Source organism: Balaenoptera physalus (genome assembly GCF_965194825.1).
Source record: "Balaenoptera physalus genome assembly, chromosome: 18".
Taxonomy (NCBI): Eukaryota; Metazoa; Chordata; class Mammalia; order Artiodactyla; family Balaenopteridae; genus Balaenoptera; species Balaenoptera physalus.
The window spans coordinates 18,314,340-18,330,163 of NC_138899.1; the positions used below are offsets into that span (position 1 = coordinate 18,314,340).

Below are 15,824 nucleotides of genomic sequence, written 5' to 3' on the forward strand. Positions count from 1 at the left end.
CATTCCCATTTCACAGATGAGAAAATGGAGGTTCAAAGAGGACAACTGATTAACCTCAGTCACAGAGCTACAGGTGCCAGGACCAGGTTTTGAACCCAAATGTCTATAATTCCAAACTCCAAGGTCACCAAGTAGATTGTTTCTCTTGGGTATCAGTATAAAACAACACTGCCCTTGAAGCCAATATAAGACTGGATTATAATGAAAGCAGTTTAAAAAAAAAAGAACTATAGCGTACTACTTAAAGTGTCCTATAGTATTAGAATTTAACTTTGCCACATTAAGTTTATTTTTATTATACCATTTACAACCAAAGCTACCAAGAAAAAGTTATCTTTCACACGCTACTCTCTGTATCAAGCAACATCCACATTTTTAAAACTAGTTGGTATATAAAATCTGAAGGTAGCCTTGGATTTTTATAAGCTTCTCCTTTCTGAATTATCTTCTTTAAAAAAAAGGAAATAATGCATGTGTGAACAATGCCTGTGTGAAGAGAATTTCAATGGGAGAGCATTATCCCTTCTCCCCAATAAAAAATATAAAAATAAAAGGACCTTTTAAAAGACACTTTCACTAACAGGTCTTTTCTGAATGAAATAAACAAGAGCAAAGGGCACCTTGACTACTACCTAGGAAATAAAATCAGAACACAGGGAAATCTGTAATTCTAATCACATTTACACCTTCTCTCCTTTTTTACATTTCTCATCCAAACATCCTTAGGAGCTCAATAGGCTTAAAAGAATTGGAGCAGGGTAGAGAACAAAGGTGAGGGGAATCTGAGAAACAGCTTAAATGGCTGTTCTCACCATTTTAGTAATTTCAAATTGGGTAACATAGTTTTCAGAAGATGTAAAAGTCACAAATATAGAATGAAACTGTAAAAAGTTATTCTACCTGCTTATATTTTAAAAGTGGCATTTTGGCCAGGCATCTCAGGAATTAACTACTTGTGGACAAGAAATGCAAGAAAGCACTAAAAAAATTAACTTTCAAGGAAAACAGAAATCAAATTTAAATGTATTAGCTTTAGTCAATGAAAGCCTCTGTGCTAAATACATACACCTGCTAAAAAGAATATTAATATTTGTATTCTTATGTGAGAATGACTACTTAGATATTAACTATGTTCTCTCTTGAGATTGAGGATAATTTTAGAAAATAAGATTCAACTACTATACTCAATCAAGCTAAATATTATTGATCACATATAAATACAAAAATAAAGAAAAGCATTTATGAACCATGTGGTTATGTGTGGTTTACTCAAATGGGGAATGAAAGTTTTTTTAGTGGAAAGAAAAGAGACATCGATGTTAAAAGAAACAGTTTAATATTCATTTAATTATTCAAATAAAAAATGACCAAAAATAGAGAAATGATAAAAATTCAGAATTATATCAAATTCAGATGTGAGTGCCTGTTAAGAGAAACAGTTTAATATTCATTTAATTATTCAAATAAAATATGACCAACAATAGAGAAACGATAAAAATTCAGAATTATATCAAATTCAGATGTGAGTGCCTGTTATTGGGTGATTCTGATTCAGAATAATACTTTCACGTGACTTTTTCTTAATGCAAATATCAAAAGAATTCAGCACTGTTTTTCACCAGCACCACTGATGTCCCTAAGACTGCAGCCCTGCATGGCCCCGTGAGTAGGTGTTGCTAGGATTCCTCCATCACCCTTAAGCTACAGATAAAGAAAGGTACTAGCAATGGGGAAACAATCCAGAATGCCTTAGAAAAGAAGATGCCTGCCATCCTGGCTCTTTTTTGTGTGCCATGTATATCAAACACAAATAAGTACAACCATTTCCTTCTCTGTAGGACACAGTTTCAGTTTCAGTAAAATGTTATGCCAGTGACTGATACGCTGCAAAGTTCCTCTTCAAAAGAGATGAAACACACCCAAGGTTCTAGAAATGTAATGCCTTCTAGTCATTGTATTACGTTTAGCAGGTACCAGATATACTGAGATATGAGATGGGTGGTGAAATCAAGGCCTTACTGTCAACATTTACTGAACATATCAGCCAAAATTATGGGATCTGGGGGGCAAAAATCTATGGTTCAGGTGAGGATTTCACAGCTCAATGCCCTCACCAAGTCCCCTGCCCCAACACACACACTCACTTTAGTTGCATTAGCTACTGACAAGTGAGGGTTTTTTTTTTTTTTTTAATGAAACGAATGCACCAAAATAAGAAGACAGGTTTACAAGGGGGTGGTATCGTTTGAGAACAGAATTGCCCTCAGCTGAGAATATCCAACTATGTTGTTTCAAGTAGTTTAGAAAAAGTGCCTAGTACCGAATAGGTATTCAAATAAATATTTGTGTGTTTGTTTATAAGACTAGTCTTGTAAACTGAAATGGTTGCGGTGGGCTCAAATGCCCAGATTTTCCTTGTGGGATGACTGCAGAACTGAGTTGACAACCAGCAAAGAAATCAAGCGCAAGAGCTACAGCTCCACAGTGCTAAGAGCAAGCCTCCTCCCCGTACAAACTCAGAGGACGGATTTCAGACCCAAGCATCCGCCACAAGTTCTTCGTCCAACCAATAAGCTCACAGCATTTGTCAGTGTGTTGGCCTCGTAATTAGGTGCATTGCTTCAGTAAGATCTTAGCTCCAGACACCTGCTGCCGCGTTCGACAACTAAGACCTATTCTTCCAGACCGAATGTAAACTGGAAATCCCGCCCGCAGAAGGAAATTTGCGCGGAGGGGGCGCGGAGCACAGGGTGAAGGTGCAGGCACACGCGCTTACGAGAAGCAGAATCGACGCTGGCCACACTTACTGTATTCTTTCCCTTTCAATCTCTGGAAGATCTCATCCATGTCAAGCGGCTCCCCCATGCATTCTGTTTGATCGCCTGTTGCCGGCACATCTTTCAGGCGTTGCATCTACCCAGTGGTTCCGAGAGACACACTGGGTAGTTTAGGTTCCTGCAAGGAGGGCTTGATGCCTGGGCGCGGAGGGGCAGCTAAGGGTCACACCAGGGAGGGCGAGTCTTAATGACAGAGGAGACCTGCCGCCCTTGTCAGTGCCCCATTCTCCAGCAAAGGAGGATAAGGCAGCTTTGTGTTTTTACTGTCAAACTTACAGCGACCAACCCAACTCCGTCCACCATACGAGAAAGCAGCAACCGAGGCCCCCCGGCGGGGCACTGGGGAAGTTCCCACGCGGAACAGAAACGCGGTCAGGCCGCGCTGTCCCCCGCTGGCAGGTTTCCCGGCCTCTTCCAGCGCATCGGCCGAGACTAAGGGAGCCGGGCGGGAAACAAACGCCCAGAGCTCGGCTCAGCCGCAGGCGGAGTCAGGGCGTCCCCGGAGCTGCGCTGCGCTCGGGATGTTCACGCCGCGCTTCTCCAGAAGCCTCCCCAGGATTCACCTTGCGCGGCCGGAGGGCCTCAAAGGTCATCTTCCCACGAAGGGCCATTCTGACAACCTGGGGAGCGCAGGGCCGGCGCTCCGAACGCCCCAGCCCGCGCCCAGACGCACAGCTCCGCGCCGAGTCCGCGCCTTACCTGCCCGCGGCGAATCCTGCAGCCCCTTGACAGCTCCCACCAGGCGCCACTGGAAAAGTTTCCGAACTTCTTCGCAGCTCTGCAAGCCCTCGCTTCGGGTAGACCCAACGAGAGCCAGAAGGAGGAGACAGCGACAGACCACGCGCCAGGTCTGTGCGTCCATTATCGGTGTCCTGGTCACTCCTTTCCCCGCCGTGGACCCCACTCTCCCCGCGCGCCTTGCGCTGCAGGCGCTGGAAAAGGCTCGGCGGTCGAGGTTCCCAAGAGGTGCAATCTGTCGGTGGGCTGGGACGCCGGCTTCACCTGCGGGCACTTGGCTTTCTCCGGAGGTGCCCCAAGGCTGAGACACCGGAGTTCTCGGGCAGAGCGCCGCCAGGTCTCCCTCTCCAGCGGGGCGAGATGGCGCCGCGTGAGCGAGGAAACGGCTGGAGCCGCACGGAGCCCGCGAGTATCAGGCTCGGGCCACCGCTGCGGTCGCCGGGGGCTCGGCTGGAAGCGGCCGACCCGGGACGCGCCGCCAGTCGAGCTCCGCGGACAGGCCCCGCCCCCGCCCCGTGGTCAGGCCACGCCCCCCGCGTGCCGCCCGGGGCCTCACCCGTGGAGCCTGTCAACGGTGATCCACGCCGGAGAGACAGCAGAGCGGCGCTGCGTGGATCCAGGAAACAACTAAAACGAAACCCGACCTCGCTCTCCCAATCCATTCCGGGGAACTGCAGTCTGATGAAAAGAAGAGCGAATGTGCGAAGGGGCTCAGAGAAGACAAGAGATGAGAAACACCAACTGGGAATATTTCCATATAAATACTTCCATATAAATCAAGTCCTCAATGCATAGGAATTTGTATTCGAATTGCATGAAATGGGATCTGGGCACAATACAAAAGGCAAAAAACTATTTATAGTTAAAGATCTCAATTGAGAGGCTTGATAGCACTTAGGTTTTAAAAGAGTGTACGTGAGACGTTATTCTTTTTAAATTGCTGTATGTTTGCTGCTTTGGAACATTGTTTTTGTAACATTACGATTTTCTGAAAAAATTTAGAAGTCATAAAAACTACATTCAAACCTTATAACGTTCTTATTTTCACAGTAAAGTCCAGTTTATTCTCTTATTACCCTTTAGCATCATATTTTGCTTCAGTACTTTGTATCTATAAGGGCCCATCTGAGCTTTACCACTTCTGGAATTTCTTTAAAACATTTCTCAAAGAACTACTAGGGTAAAAGTGCTCAGGGAAGTTTCTCACAAGGAAGATAGAAAAATGAAGACTTTAAGTGATTTTAAAATGACAAAGGAATTTTGTCAATTTACAAAAGGACTGCATTAGAAACCATAAGCCAAAGGGCCAGATGTACTTTTGAAATATGATTGACTTAACACTAAGACTGTGAATGACAAGAGTGTTTCATCATCTACAGGCACCTGAAGACAGTCCTCCTCCAGTAAAACAAAACTACTTAAAAGCATCAGGCCAGGGAGACTATAAGTGCTTTAACCACCTAAAGGGAATTTATTCTCAAATTTGAACCCTTGCCAAGAGATAGAGATGAATAATTTTAAGTCTTAGTTAAATGTCATGGGACTTTTTAATGACCATTGATATCAAAGGCAGCACTTTCAGCATTGATTAGTGTTGATTGATTAGATTGCTTGCTCTAAAATCATTCCAGGTCAATGGCTGAGATACTTCTTCAATGAAATAGCGCTTACTTGGCTTCTGACATCAATTCCATGAATACTAGATTTTTTTTTTTTTTTTTTTTTTGGAGAAGCTCTCTTAGTAAATGAAAACTGAAAAAATTAGCTGCTTTTAAATTCACGGACTTCAAGCAAAGCTTTATGTATGTATCCTAGTAGGGAAAAAAACAAAAAACAAAAAAAAACTGCCCCCTGAACCTACCAGCCACCAAGTGTGGAAAGACTGCTTGGAAGTCAACTCAATAAGAAGAACAAGAAGAATGACCATTAATATGTGTATGGTGCTTAGATGCCAGGCAATATTCTAAGTGCTTTTTAAGGGTAAGAATTCATTCATTTAATCTTTATAACAATCCTGTAAAGTAGTTACTACTATCTTCACTGTTTTACAGATGAGGAAACAGACACAGAGAGGTGAAGGGGCTTGCCCAAGGCCAACATACCTGCTAAGTGGTAGAACAAGAAATCAAACCCAGGCGTTGGAATCCAGAAGATGTGCTATTAACCACGGGCTCTCCTCGGCCACTCCATGCCATACCAAAGAACCTAGTGGGTTACATTCAGTAACACAAAAGGCTGTTTATAGTTTATCAGGTTTTTTTTACTAGTAAATATATATAATTTTTATCTGTGGAATTTTATTCTACTAGAATTCCTTCTATGTTAATATAAGGCTAATAAATCCCTAGGTTTTCCAAAAGTTCTTTTTTGTCTTACCAAGATCTCTCCTTGATTGATTTGATCATCATAGAATAGCATTAGCATTAAAAGAATCTCAGAGATTACTTGGTCCAATTCATTCACTTGGAATCTCTAAAACAATTTGTCTTACAAGGATAAAATCACAAACACCACTGAGAATGATTGATGGTTCAGTAAAAACTAATCAACTAAGAAATACTGATTGAACACATACTATATTTTTAGAAAAACAGTAAGCTAGGCAGAATTGGGATTACGGAGACATGTAAGCAAGTTCTCGGTGTTTTTGTAATTTATTTCAGCAGAATAATTAGGTGGGGAGTTATATACAGAAATGGAGTAGGATTTAATGAGAAAATACATGTCTAGTCCATGTAAAATGTCCTCAATTACAAAAATAAATATTTTGTTTCTACCTGTTATTCCCTACTGCTACCACCATGGATGAGCTTTAAGACAAGCTTCCTTCTGCCAACCAGAATACAATAGCAAAGTGCCTTTCATGTGAACACTCTAGAGCAAAATCTCTACACACTGTACTATAACTAATCTTTTGTTCAGTTTACCTGTAAACATTAAAGATGAAGCTAGAGAGGAATGTCTGTAATTTGACAGTGATAATGCCTCGTTTTTCACAAGTTATTCAATAAACATTTATTGAATGCCTTTTATGTAATAGCACTGTGTTTTGCTTTTGAAATACCAATACTTGTAGATAGAAGCATCTCTAAACAGTCATTATTTAAAATACACTTTAGTATTCTTCTAAATGCAAAGCTTCTAAGTAACCCTTTACAGTGTGTCAACTCAAGACCTTGTAAAGAGAAATAAAGAACCTCCAGCATGGTTTAGGTGATCTTAATGATGTCACATTGCCCTCCATTCTGACTATTGCTTTAAGCTAATACTGGCCACCGGTTAGCTCACCCTCAGAAACTGGTTGGAGTTAACTCCTGTACCCAATCAAAATTAATAGCTAATATTTACTAAGTGCTTACAGGTATTCTCATTTAACATTTCAACCACCCCATGAGACAGTCACTATTATACTCATGAGGAAACAGAGGTACAAAGAGATTAAACAGCCTTCCAGAAGCACAGATAAGAGTCCAGGTGTAAGCCAGGCAGGCCTACTTCTGCATTCCCGTGGCCACCACCTCTCCTGCTCTGACAAACCGGACACCTGCCTTGTGGCCCCTGAACTCAACCCATATCATATATGGGTAAAGACCCTGGTGTTCGGTGCTCTTCCTTGGGGACAGCCAGCTGGACCTCATCTCTGTAGTGGTCCAGAGACCTGCAGCGGCTCTAACCCTGGCCCAACTCTACCTTCCCGGCAGCCGCCTGAGGTCCTACTTAACCCTTCAATCAGGAGGACTATAGTGTAAGAACTAAAATTCCAGGAGCTGCCTTGACCTCTTTGACCCTCGTGGGATCCCAAAGGCCTACTGGTGTGTTCTGCACTAGCCAGATACGCCCCCCAACCCAGCAGTAAAGATCCCTCCCTGGCCAGCTCCCCTATCAGCCAGACCAGCTCCATCCCACCTTATCGTCCACCTAACCGGTTTCTCGAAATTATCCAACAAGTCAATCACACCCTCCATGGGAACCAAGGGTCACCTACCCCTCTTGTCACTACAAAGCCTGCCTCTCACAGCCCTCTGGTTCACTCGCTCTCAAGTGGAACCCACACGTGGCCCTGCATGGCATGCGGTATCTTCCTCCCCTAGACTGAGTGTGTGTGACTCATAAACTGCTGTGAGTCTCATCTGCCCATCATGTGTCTGGCCATCTCTTATTAATTAGGGAGGGGGATCCTTCCTTCATCCATGAGGTAAATAGGAGGCAATACAAATGCTTCCACTTAGCTATTTCCCCCCAAAATCCTGACTTTTACCTTGCCCCACCTTCTCTCTCTCCCAAACGCTGCCCTGTTAAAGGGAGCCAAATTGGAGGTCAGCCCCAGCTGACCCTAGTAACGAATTTCTGCCACCAAGTAATCAGAAGGAAATTGAGGGATCTTCTCCTGATGTCTCCTCAGGTCAAGAGAGCAACTGTTGAGAAAAAACTGCCTGCGGGAGAGAACTCATAGCAAATTACAACATTCCATAAAATACTCAAAACCAGATACCAAGATGAAATGTTCATGGAAGTCAGCGGGAAACTTTGATCAGCAAACACATTTTCACGCAAAAGCTTTCTAAAGAGATATATCTATTGCTAATGTATATTTCCAATTGGAAAAACCTCATCTTCTAATCACCAGTACATGTTTATCAATGATTTTGAAATATTTTAGATGCACTTATGTCATTATCTCACAGTAATTATGCTTCAAGGCAAAGACAATGTAACTATTTCTCAAAAAGCAATAGATAAATACACTGTTCCTGTGTGGAGGTTTCAAAAGTATTTCATACTGTATTTAATTTTACATCTTTTGTGTTTAATGAAAGACATTTGACTTCTTTCAGAGAATTTACTGAGAAATAAAAATATTAGTTCTAAATGAGAATGAAAGCATTAAAAATGACACTAAGAAAGGAACCCAGGGACACTCAATGAGTTTATGAAACTAAATTTCTTCAAATAATTTTCTTCTAGTCCATATATAAGAACATGAAAACGGTGTTTTTCAGTTGTGACATACATTACATGTGTAAATTACAGTACATTATAATGGAAATGAATACAGTACAAATTTCTCTCATTTGCAAATGTAGATTTTGCACCAACTAATATGAACCCAACTATTTTTGATTTACAAACAGAGTAAAATCCAGATTTAAAATTCAGTTTCATCATTAATTATGCCAATATTTTAAGGAAAGACAATTGCATTAACAAATAAATTCAGTTGTTATCTATCTGGAATATATAATATTCCTTCTTAAATGTTTTTCAGAAATTAAACGAGGCAAAAAAAAATCTTTATACCTGTTTGTTGCCGGTTGTTTAATGTGAGAACTAAAGGGTCGCAGAAGTTTATCTGCCAGACTATAAGCCTTGTGAGATCTAGTGAGCCTGCCATATCCACCGCTACACTCTGAGCAGTGAATGACTGACTGCATTTTGTGTCCATCCATAACTTTACTGAATGAATTTGGCTCCCATGAGTTTGATGTTCTCATGTGCCCTGTATTATCTTTATTAGATTTCTGTGATTATTTTTTTTCACATCTTTATTGGAGTATAATTGCTTTACAATGGTGTGTTAGTTTCTGCTTTAGAACAAAGTGAATCAGCTATACATATACATATATCCCCATATCTCCTCCCTCTTGCGTCTCCCTCCTACCCTCCCTATCTCACCCTTCTAGGTGGTCACAAAGCACCGAGCTGATCTCCCTGTGCTATGCGGCTGCTTCCCACTAGCTATCTATTTTACATTTGGTAGTGTATATATGTCCATGCCACTCTCTCACGTCATCCCAGCTTACCCTTCCCCCTCCCCGTGTCCTCAAGTCCATTCTCTACATCTGCATCTTTATTCCTGTCCTGCCCCTAGGTTCTTCAGAACCTTTTTTTTTTTTTTTTAGATTCCATATATATGTGTTAGCATACGGTATTTGTTTTTCTCTTTCTGACTTACTTCACTCTGTATGACAGACTCTAGGTCCATCCACCTCACTACAAATAACTCAATTTCATTTCTTTTTATGGCTGAGTGATATTCCATTGTATATATGTGCCACATCTTCTTTATCCATTCACCTGTCAATGGACACTTAGGTTGCTTCCATGTCCTGGCTATTGTAAATAGAGCTGCAATGAACATTGTGGTACATGACTCTTTTTGAATTATGGTTTGCTCAGGGTATATGCCTAGTAGTGGGATTGCTGGGTCGTATGGTAGTTCTGTTTTTAGTTTTTTAAGGAACCTCCATACTGTTCTCCATAGTGGCTGTATCAATTTACATTGCCACCAACAGTGCAAGAGGTTCCCTTTTCTCCACATCCTCTCCAGCATTTATTGTTTGTAGATTTTTTGATGATGTGTGATTATTTTTCAAGCAGCAGTCAGCCTTTTAATTTCAACTTAACTGCTACATTTTTACCTTCAAAGTGGACACTATCACTATCTGATAGAACAGTATCAATAAACACTTTTGAAACCAGGTTTTAACTTCCGGACTAAAATTATGTATGGGTCATTGCATCAAGTATCTGACTTTCAATAAGTCTCTGATGTCTGTTTCATTTCTTTTCATTTCCTTTCCTATGATAAAAATGTGAGGTCAATGTCTTAAACATTTAATGTTACTACCAAATTAATTATTAGTCAAGTTAAGAATTGTTTTTCTAATTGTTTTCCTGCAGCTTCTGATATTACAATATCTTAAATATTCATATCTTCAGATAAGATGAATTTTAATACTACACATTAAATATTCTCCAGAATGATTATTCATTATCTGTGTCATTTTAGACAAGTTGTTAAACCACTCTGACACTCTTTCCTTATTATGTAAAATGAGGGGGAAATTGAATACCTGTTATGTTATTGACAGGGTTAACTGAGATAACATATGTGAAGTGTTTTGTTCAATTCTTGGTTCATATAAGCACTCAGTAAATAGACATTATGATTCTTCTCCATTGGAAAAATACTGGTCATTAGTTCCTGATCTGTTAGTTACATCCCGGATGTAATTAGGACAATAAACCCGCTCCTCTGAACCCAACAACTATTCAAAACTAAAATCTTTTGCCCTCCTCATATTCATAGTACAATTTCTTCATATTATTTAGCATTTATGCACCTGTCAAATTATTTGGGGTGATGGGGGGTAATGGCAACAAGGAGCTTTATCTCAACTCAGTGTCAGGACAGGAGAGTCTAAGTTGCCCAAGGTCATGAGTTAAAAGTCATTTTTTAAAAAATACTCCTCTCAGAACATAATGAGCACTTACAGCAAGAACTGGAGGCTAATTATCGTTAGCTTTTTAAGATGCAAAGTGTAGATGCTCTACTAATGATAAAGCCTCAGAATTGATAATTATCCTTGATTAACGAGTAGGCAAGTTCTTCCAGAGGCTTTCACGGCCGTGCACCATTGTCATAATTGATCTTTAATTGTTCCATCTAAAAACTCCCTTTATCATATGTTTAATCTTTGCTGTTTATAAATAAGGTCCAGGAACAGGCCTTATTAACTACCCCTAGATGTGATATCACTTTACAAATGTCTTTGCAATTTAATTAACATTCAGTCTAATTCTTTAGATTTGCATATGAAAAGGTACAAGCAGTTCATGCTCTCAGGCAGAAAGGAGAAATCCCTTGCTCTGACCACTTCTGAATTCCCTTCTTGATCCAGATTTTGTGAGAAGAGACAACAATCCTCCCTCTGGAGGTGGCTGCGGAGATTTTACATAATTGCCAACTTTCTGCTCCTGAAGGAGAATTGTACTCTGGTCTTTCCTATCTTGGGAGGAAAAAAAACTCCATCTGACCTACTGCAGTTCCTATATATCATCCTAGTTTTCCCTCACTCTTCTTTTTCTGCCCATATTCTCAAATGATCTTCTAACTGTTCTCCTGATGTTAACAAATCATATTAGTCCAAAAACCTCGTGGCCCATTTTTTGCATAATTGGCTGAACCTGAGGTTGCTAAACATTCTCTTAAAGTCATTCTTTTAAAGCTCTTCAGCTTTCTTGGCAGTGCGGCCCTAGTGCTCCTAGCTCTCCAACATTTCCTTCTCTATTCTTTTGCCTGTTTCTCCCCCTCTCTCCTGCCTCCCAATGGTTAGTATATCCCAAGGCTTAGAACTTAAGACTTGCTCTTCTTTTCCTACATATTTCTAGAAGGATGTACTGGGTTGAATAGTGTTCCCCTCAAAAAATTCATGTCCACCCAGAACCTCAGAATGTGACTTTATTTGGAAATAGGGCCTTTGCAGATGTAATTAATCAAGGATTTGGAGATGAAATTATTCTAGATTTAGCGTGAGCCCAAAATCCAGTGACTGGTGCCCTTATAAGAAGATGAAATAACACAGAGACAGAGAAAAAGGAGATGTGAAGAGGGAGGTAGAGACTGGAGTGATGCAGCTACAACCCCAGGAATGCCAAGGATGCTACAACCACCTGAAGCCAGAAGAGAGGCATGGGATGGTTCCTTCCTTAGAGACTCCAGAAGAAACCAGACCTGCTGACACCCTGATTTCAGACTTCTGGCCTCTTGAACTATGCGAGAACAATATTCTGCTGTGTTAAGCCACAGAGTTTGTGGCAGTTGTGGTAACTGGTTATGGCAGTCCTAGGATAATTTAACAAACACAAGACCCTGAAGTCTGTTCTTTTTATTAATAAAATCATCCTTGCTAACCCAGAATGTATTGTATCTGCTCTCTCCTCTAATGTTTCTATGTAATATAAATTACAAGACTTGGCAATTTATCCACCTTTCTCCCATATTCATCTTTTTCATTCCAACTACCTCACTCTTTCTCATTAAGTTAGCAGTTGATTGCATTAGTTTCCAGAGAGAGTTTATCACTTAAAAATCTCTTCCTGATCTAAATCATCCTCCTGGGCCCAGGTCAGTTTGTATCAGGCCTGTACTCTATTCAAAAAACTGAAATATTATTGAATTAATTATTAATTGATGGCAAAGCAGACTCCACCATCTAACCCTGTGTTTCTTCAAATATAGTTGGGGGAATACCTGCATCATATCAACCTAGTGTATTAGAATGCAGATTCCTGGGCCTTATCCAAAAATAGATTCTTGGTTTGGGATCCAGAGTAATTCTCATAAAACACTTTGGCAAGCTCAATATTTAGACTTAGTGAAAACACTTTACTGTGCTGTAAATCCACTCTCCTTCCTACATGAGACAATTGTTTTTTCCAGCGGGGGAGAAATCCATGATTTACCACTCTCCCCAATATACCTTGTTCATTTCTACTTGTAAGCATCAGTTAAACCTGGAATTACTTCCTTCTTCCTCTCTTTCTTTCTTTCTTTGAAAGCTCAACTCAAGTTTCCTACATTATTGTGCCAATCATTATTTGCTGCTCAATTATGTATCATTATTTAAGTTATTATGTGGTTATGCTTTGTTTCCCTAAGAAAATCTTAAGCTGCCCCACATTGCTCAAAAGATCTAGGAACTCAGTAAGTGTGTGTTGAATCAATGCCTGAAAGAAAGGCTTGGAGCAGCACCTTAAAAGGCTAATCAATCTCTATAGGAGACTTAGATGTCCACTGCCTCATTAGAAAGTAAACTAATGGGAGTGGAGGCTCATATTCCTACTCATTCCACTCGAGTACAATTAAGAAGGCTGACGGATAATAATTTAATAATGATAACATGTCTGATATTTGCTCTTCAGAAATTTGAGGGTAAATATCTAGACTTAAACTACCAATTTTAAGTCATATTGTCTACTGGTCTAATAGCTATTGAATTAGTCTTAATGCAATAAAATTTGACTAGTAATTTAGGAAAATAATTATTATGTTTATGAAAGTATAATTTCAAAACTAAAATCATACCAGTATTCATTACTTATTTTCAAATACAAGTCATTTCATTGACAAATATCTATTGAGCATAACATGTACTATGCAAAACAAAATATTGATTACTTGGTCCATAACATATTAACCATGGAAACTAAACATAGAATGATATCTATTGCTCTTTATGAAGGGGAAAACATAAATATTCTGCAGAGAGAGATCTACAATACACAGGTTCTATCAGCCTGCTTTATCTTTTTAAATCCAAATAAATGTAAATAATCACAAATAACATTTTAAGAAAATTTCTCTACAATCATAAAGCAACCTATGCTTTTTAACTGTGCCTTGGCTTTCACTAATTAGCTTATGCCTTTCTCAGAAGAAAACAAAAGTTTCTATATTTCAGAATTCAAAGCACATTCCCTGCATTCTCTGTTCCTTATTGTCACTTCAGATGTTACCTAGAGAAAAACTGGAGAAGCCATCATACTAGATCTCCAATATCACCCTGTCCACACATTTAACACAATGAATGTTCCCTCAGAATCCAAAAAGCATTACCTAAACCACTCATTTAGACCAAACCCCGCTGAGTCCTTTATCAACATCGGTGTGCCCTGAATCATTTCATTGATTCATTCTAACATCAAAGCACCTACAGGCCAGGCTCTGTTCCAAGTACAGAACTAGAGATGCAGAGCTGAATCACATGCCATCTCTTCCTTCAAAAAATTCACAGTTCAGAAGGATAGACAAGCACATAAACAAATAAGGACCGTAAAGGGTTATGGCTGCCCTCACCAGCGTGCAAAAGGCTACAATGGCTTCCCTAAGCAGAAAGCTCAAGAAGCAAGCTGTTTGTCTTGTGCAATTGCTTAACACATGTCCTTCTAATGTTTCAAAATGCACTTTAATCAAATACAAACTTTAAAATAAAGTACAAATATCTCCTTATGATAAGTCATTGTATCTAAGGGGATATCTATGTATCTATGTTGAGACTCATTAGGTTTAGCAAGCATAGATTCATGCTCTTATTCTCATCCACTCAGCGCACTAATAAAAAATAATCCATATATCACATCAACACGATAGCATATAATGTTGTCCATAAAAATTTTACTTTAAAAGTTTCAAATAACTTGAGGAATATCAGATGAGAAAACTAAGATTGAGACGTAGATGGAACATGTTTGCAGCTGCGGTAAAAACTGCATAGAAAACAGGATGATAAAAATACACTAACTGGTTATTTCTGGTTTATTACTTTCTTTTTTATAGAATCAGGCTTTTCCAAATTTATAGTTGAAATCTGAAAATAAGCATTTTAAACAAATAAAATTCCATACTGGCCTCAAAAAGGAATCTACATTCCCCCACATTAGAGGAAGGAAAGGAAGTAAACTAAAAGATGAGTGGAAGCAAAGAGCTCTAAAAGGAAATGCTTGACTAACATTCCTATAACAAGAGATTTTCAGATTGGTTTTTTTTTTGAGATTTTCAGATATTTGATAGGACTTTATGACTGTTCATTTTGCAGCTCAGTAAATTTTTAAATATGAATCTTTATATCCAAATTAATTAATGTGCCTGAGTGCAAATTGAGGAGCCTGAGGCAACGGGTTTAAGCAGCTAAGTGGAAGCATACCAGGCTCTTCAAGTTATTCAAAAGGTGCTCAGCTCCTGTCTCTGCCCTTCTCCCCTGTGGCTTCCTCTGCTCCCAGGTCCCTTGCTCCTGCCCACAGGGCCTCAGCACTCCCCTTCTCTCCGGTAACTCCTCCGATGGGGAGTCCGAGAGGAGACAAAACCAAGTCACTGTAAACAGCCAAGAGTGAAAAGGTAAGCAGTAAATCTCAACAACTATCTAAAAAGCTCCAGAGGAACCAAAGAATATGTTACTGACATGTTTGTGCTGATTGTATGCTAATTTGGATAATCTGTAAGTAAAATACAATGTTGTCCCTGTTACTTTATTATTACTTGACCAGTGAATCCTCATTAAGTTTCTTTGCAGTATTTTTTGTGTTGTTTCTTAAAAAGAAAGTCACTTTTAATCACATTACTTAAAAAAAAAAAAGCAAATTACTTCCTCCTCATCAGCCCCTGGATCTAGTCAAAATTTCCCTCCACCTTTAATATTCTGTTACCTTATGCCAGTCGCCAAGCCTCTCAGAGTCTCCAATTTCTCTAGAGGGACTGAGCTAAATGGCCTGTTATATCTCTTCCATCTATGAAATTCTATAAAAAAATTTTTTTTAATTTTATTTATTTATTTTTGGCTGTGCTGTGTCTTCGTTTCTGTGCAAGGGCTTTCTCTAGTTACGGCAAGCAGGGGCCACTCCTCATCGCGGTGCGCGGGCCTCTCACTATCGCGGCCTCTCTTGTTGCGGAGCACAGGCTCCAGACGCGCA

The 15,824-nt window shown here is 39.8% G+C and overlaps 1 protein-coding gene across 3 annotated transcripts in view; it reads right to left on the reverse strand.

Annotated features, from left to right (window-relative positions):
* The window catches only part of GPC5 (glypican 5), a gene marked incomplete at its 5' end in the record, with an annotated part of 1,365,225 nt that extends 1,361,526 nt beyond the window's left edge, over window positions 1-3,699 (reverse strand). For all 3 annotated transcript variants that reach the window (XM_082434643.1, XM_082434645.1, XM_082434644.1), the window contains one exon: window positions 3,537-3,699. In XM_082434643.1, coding sequence (XP_082290769.1) covers window positions 3,537-3,699 — 163 coding nt within the window. The remainder of the gene's footprint in view (window positions 1-3,536) is intronic.
* Between the last annotated feature and the right edge of the window lie 12,125 nt (window positions 3,700-15,824).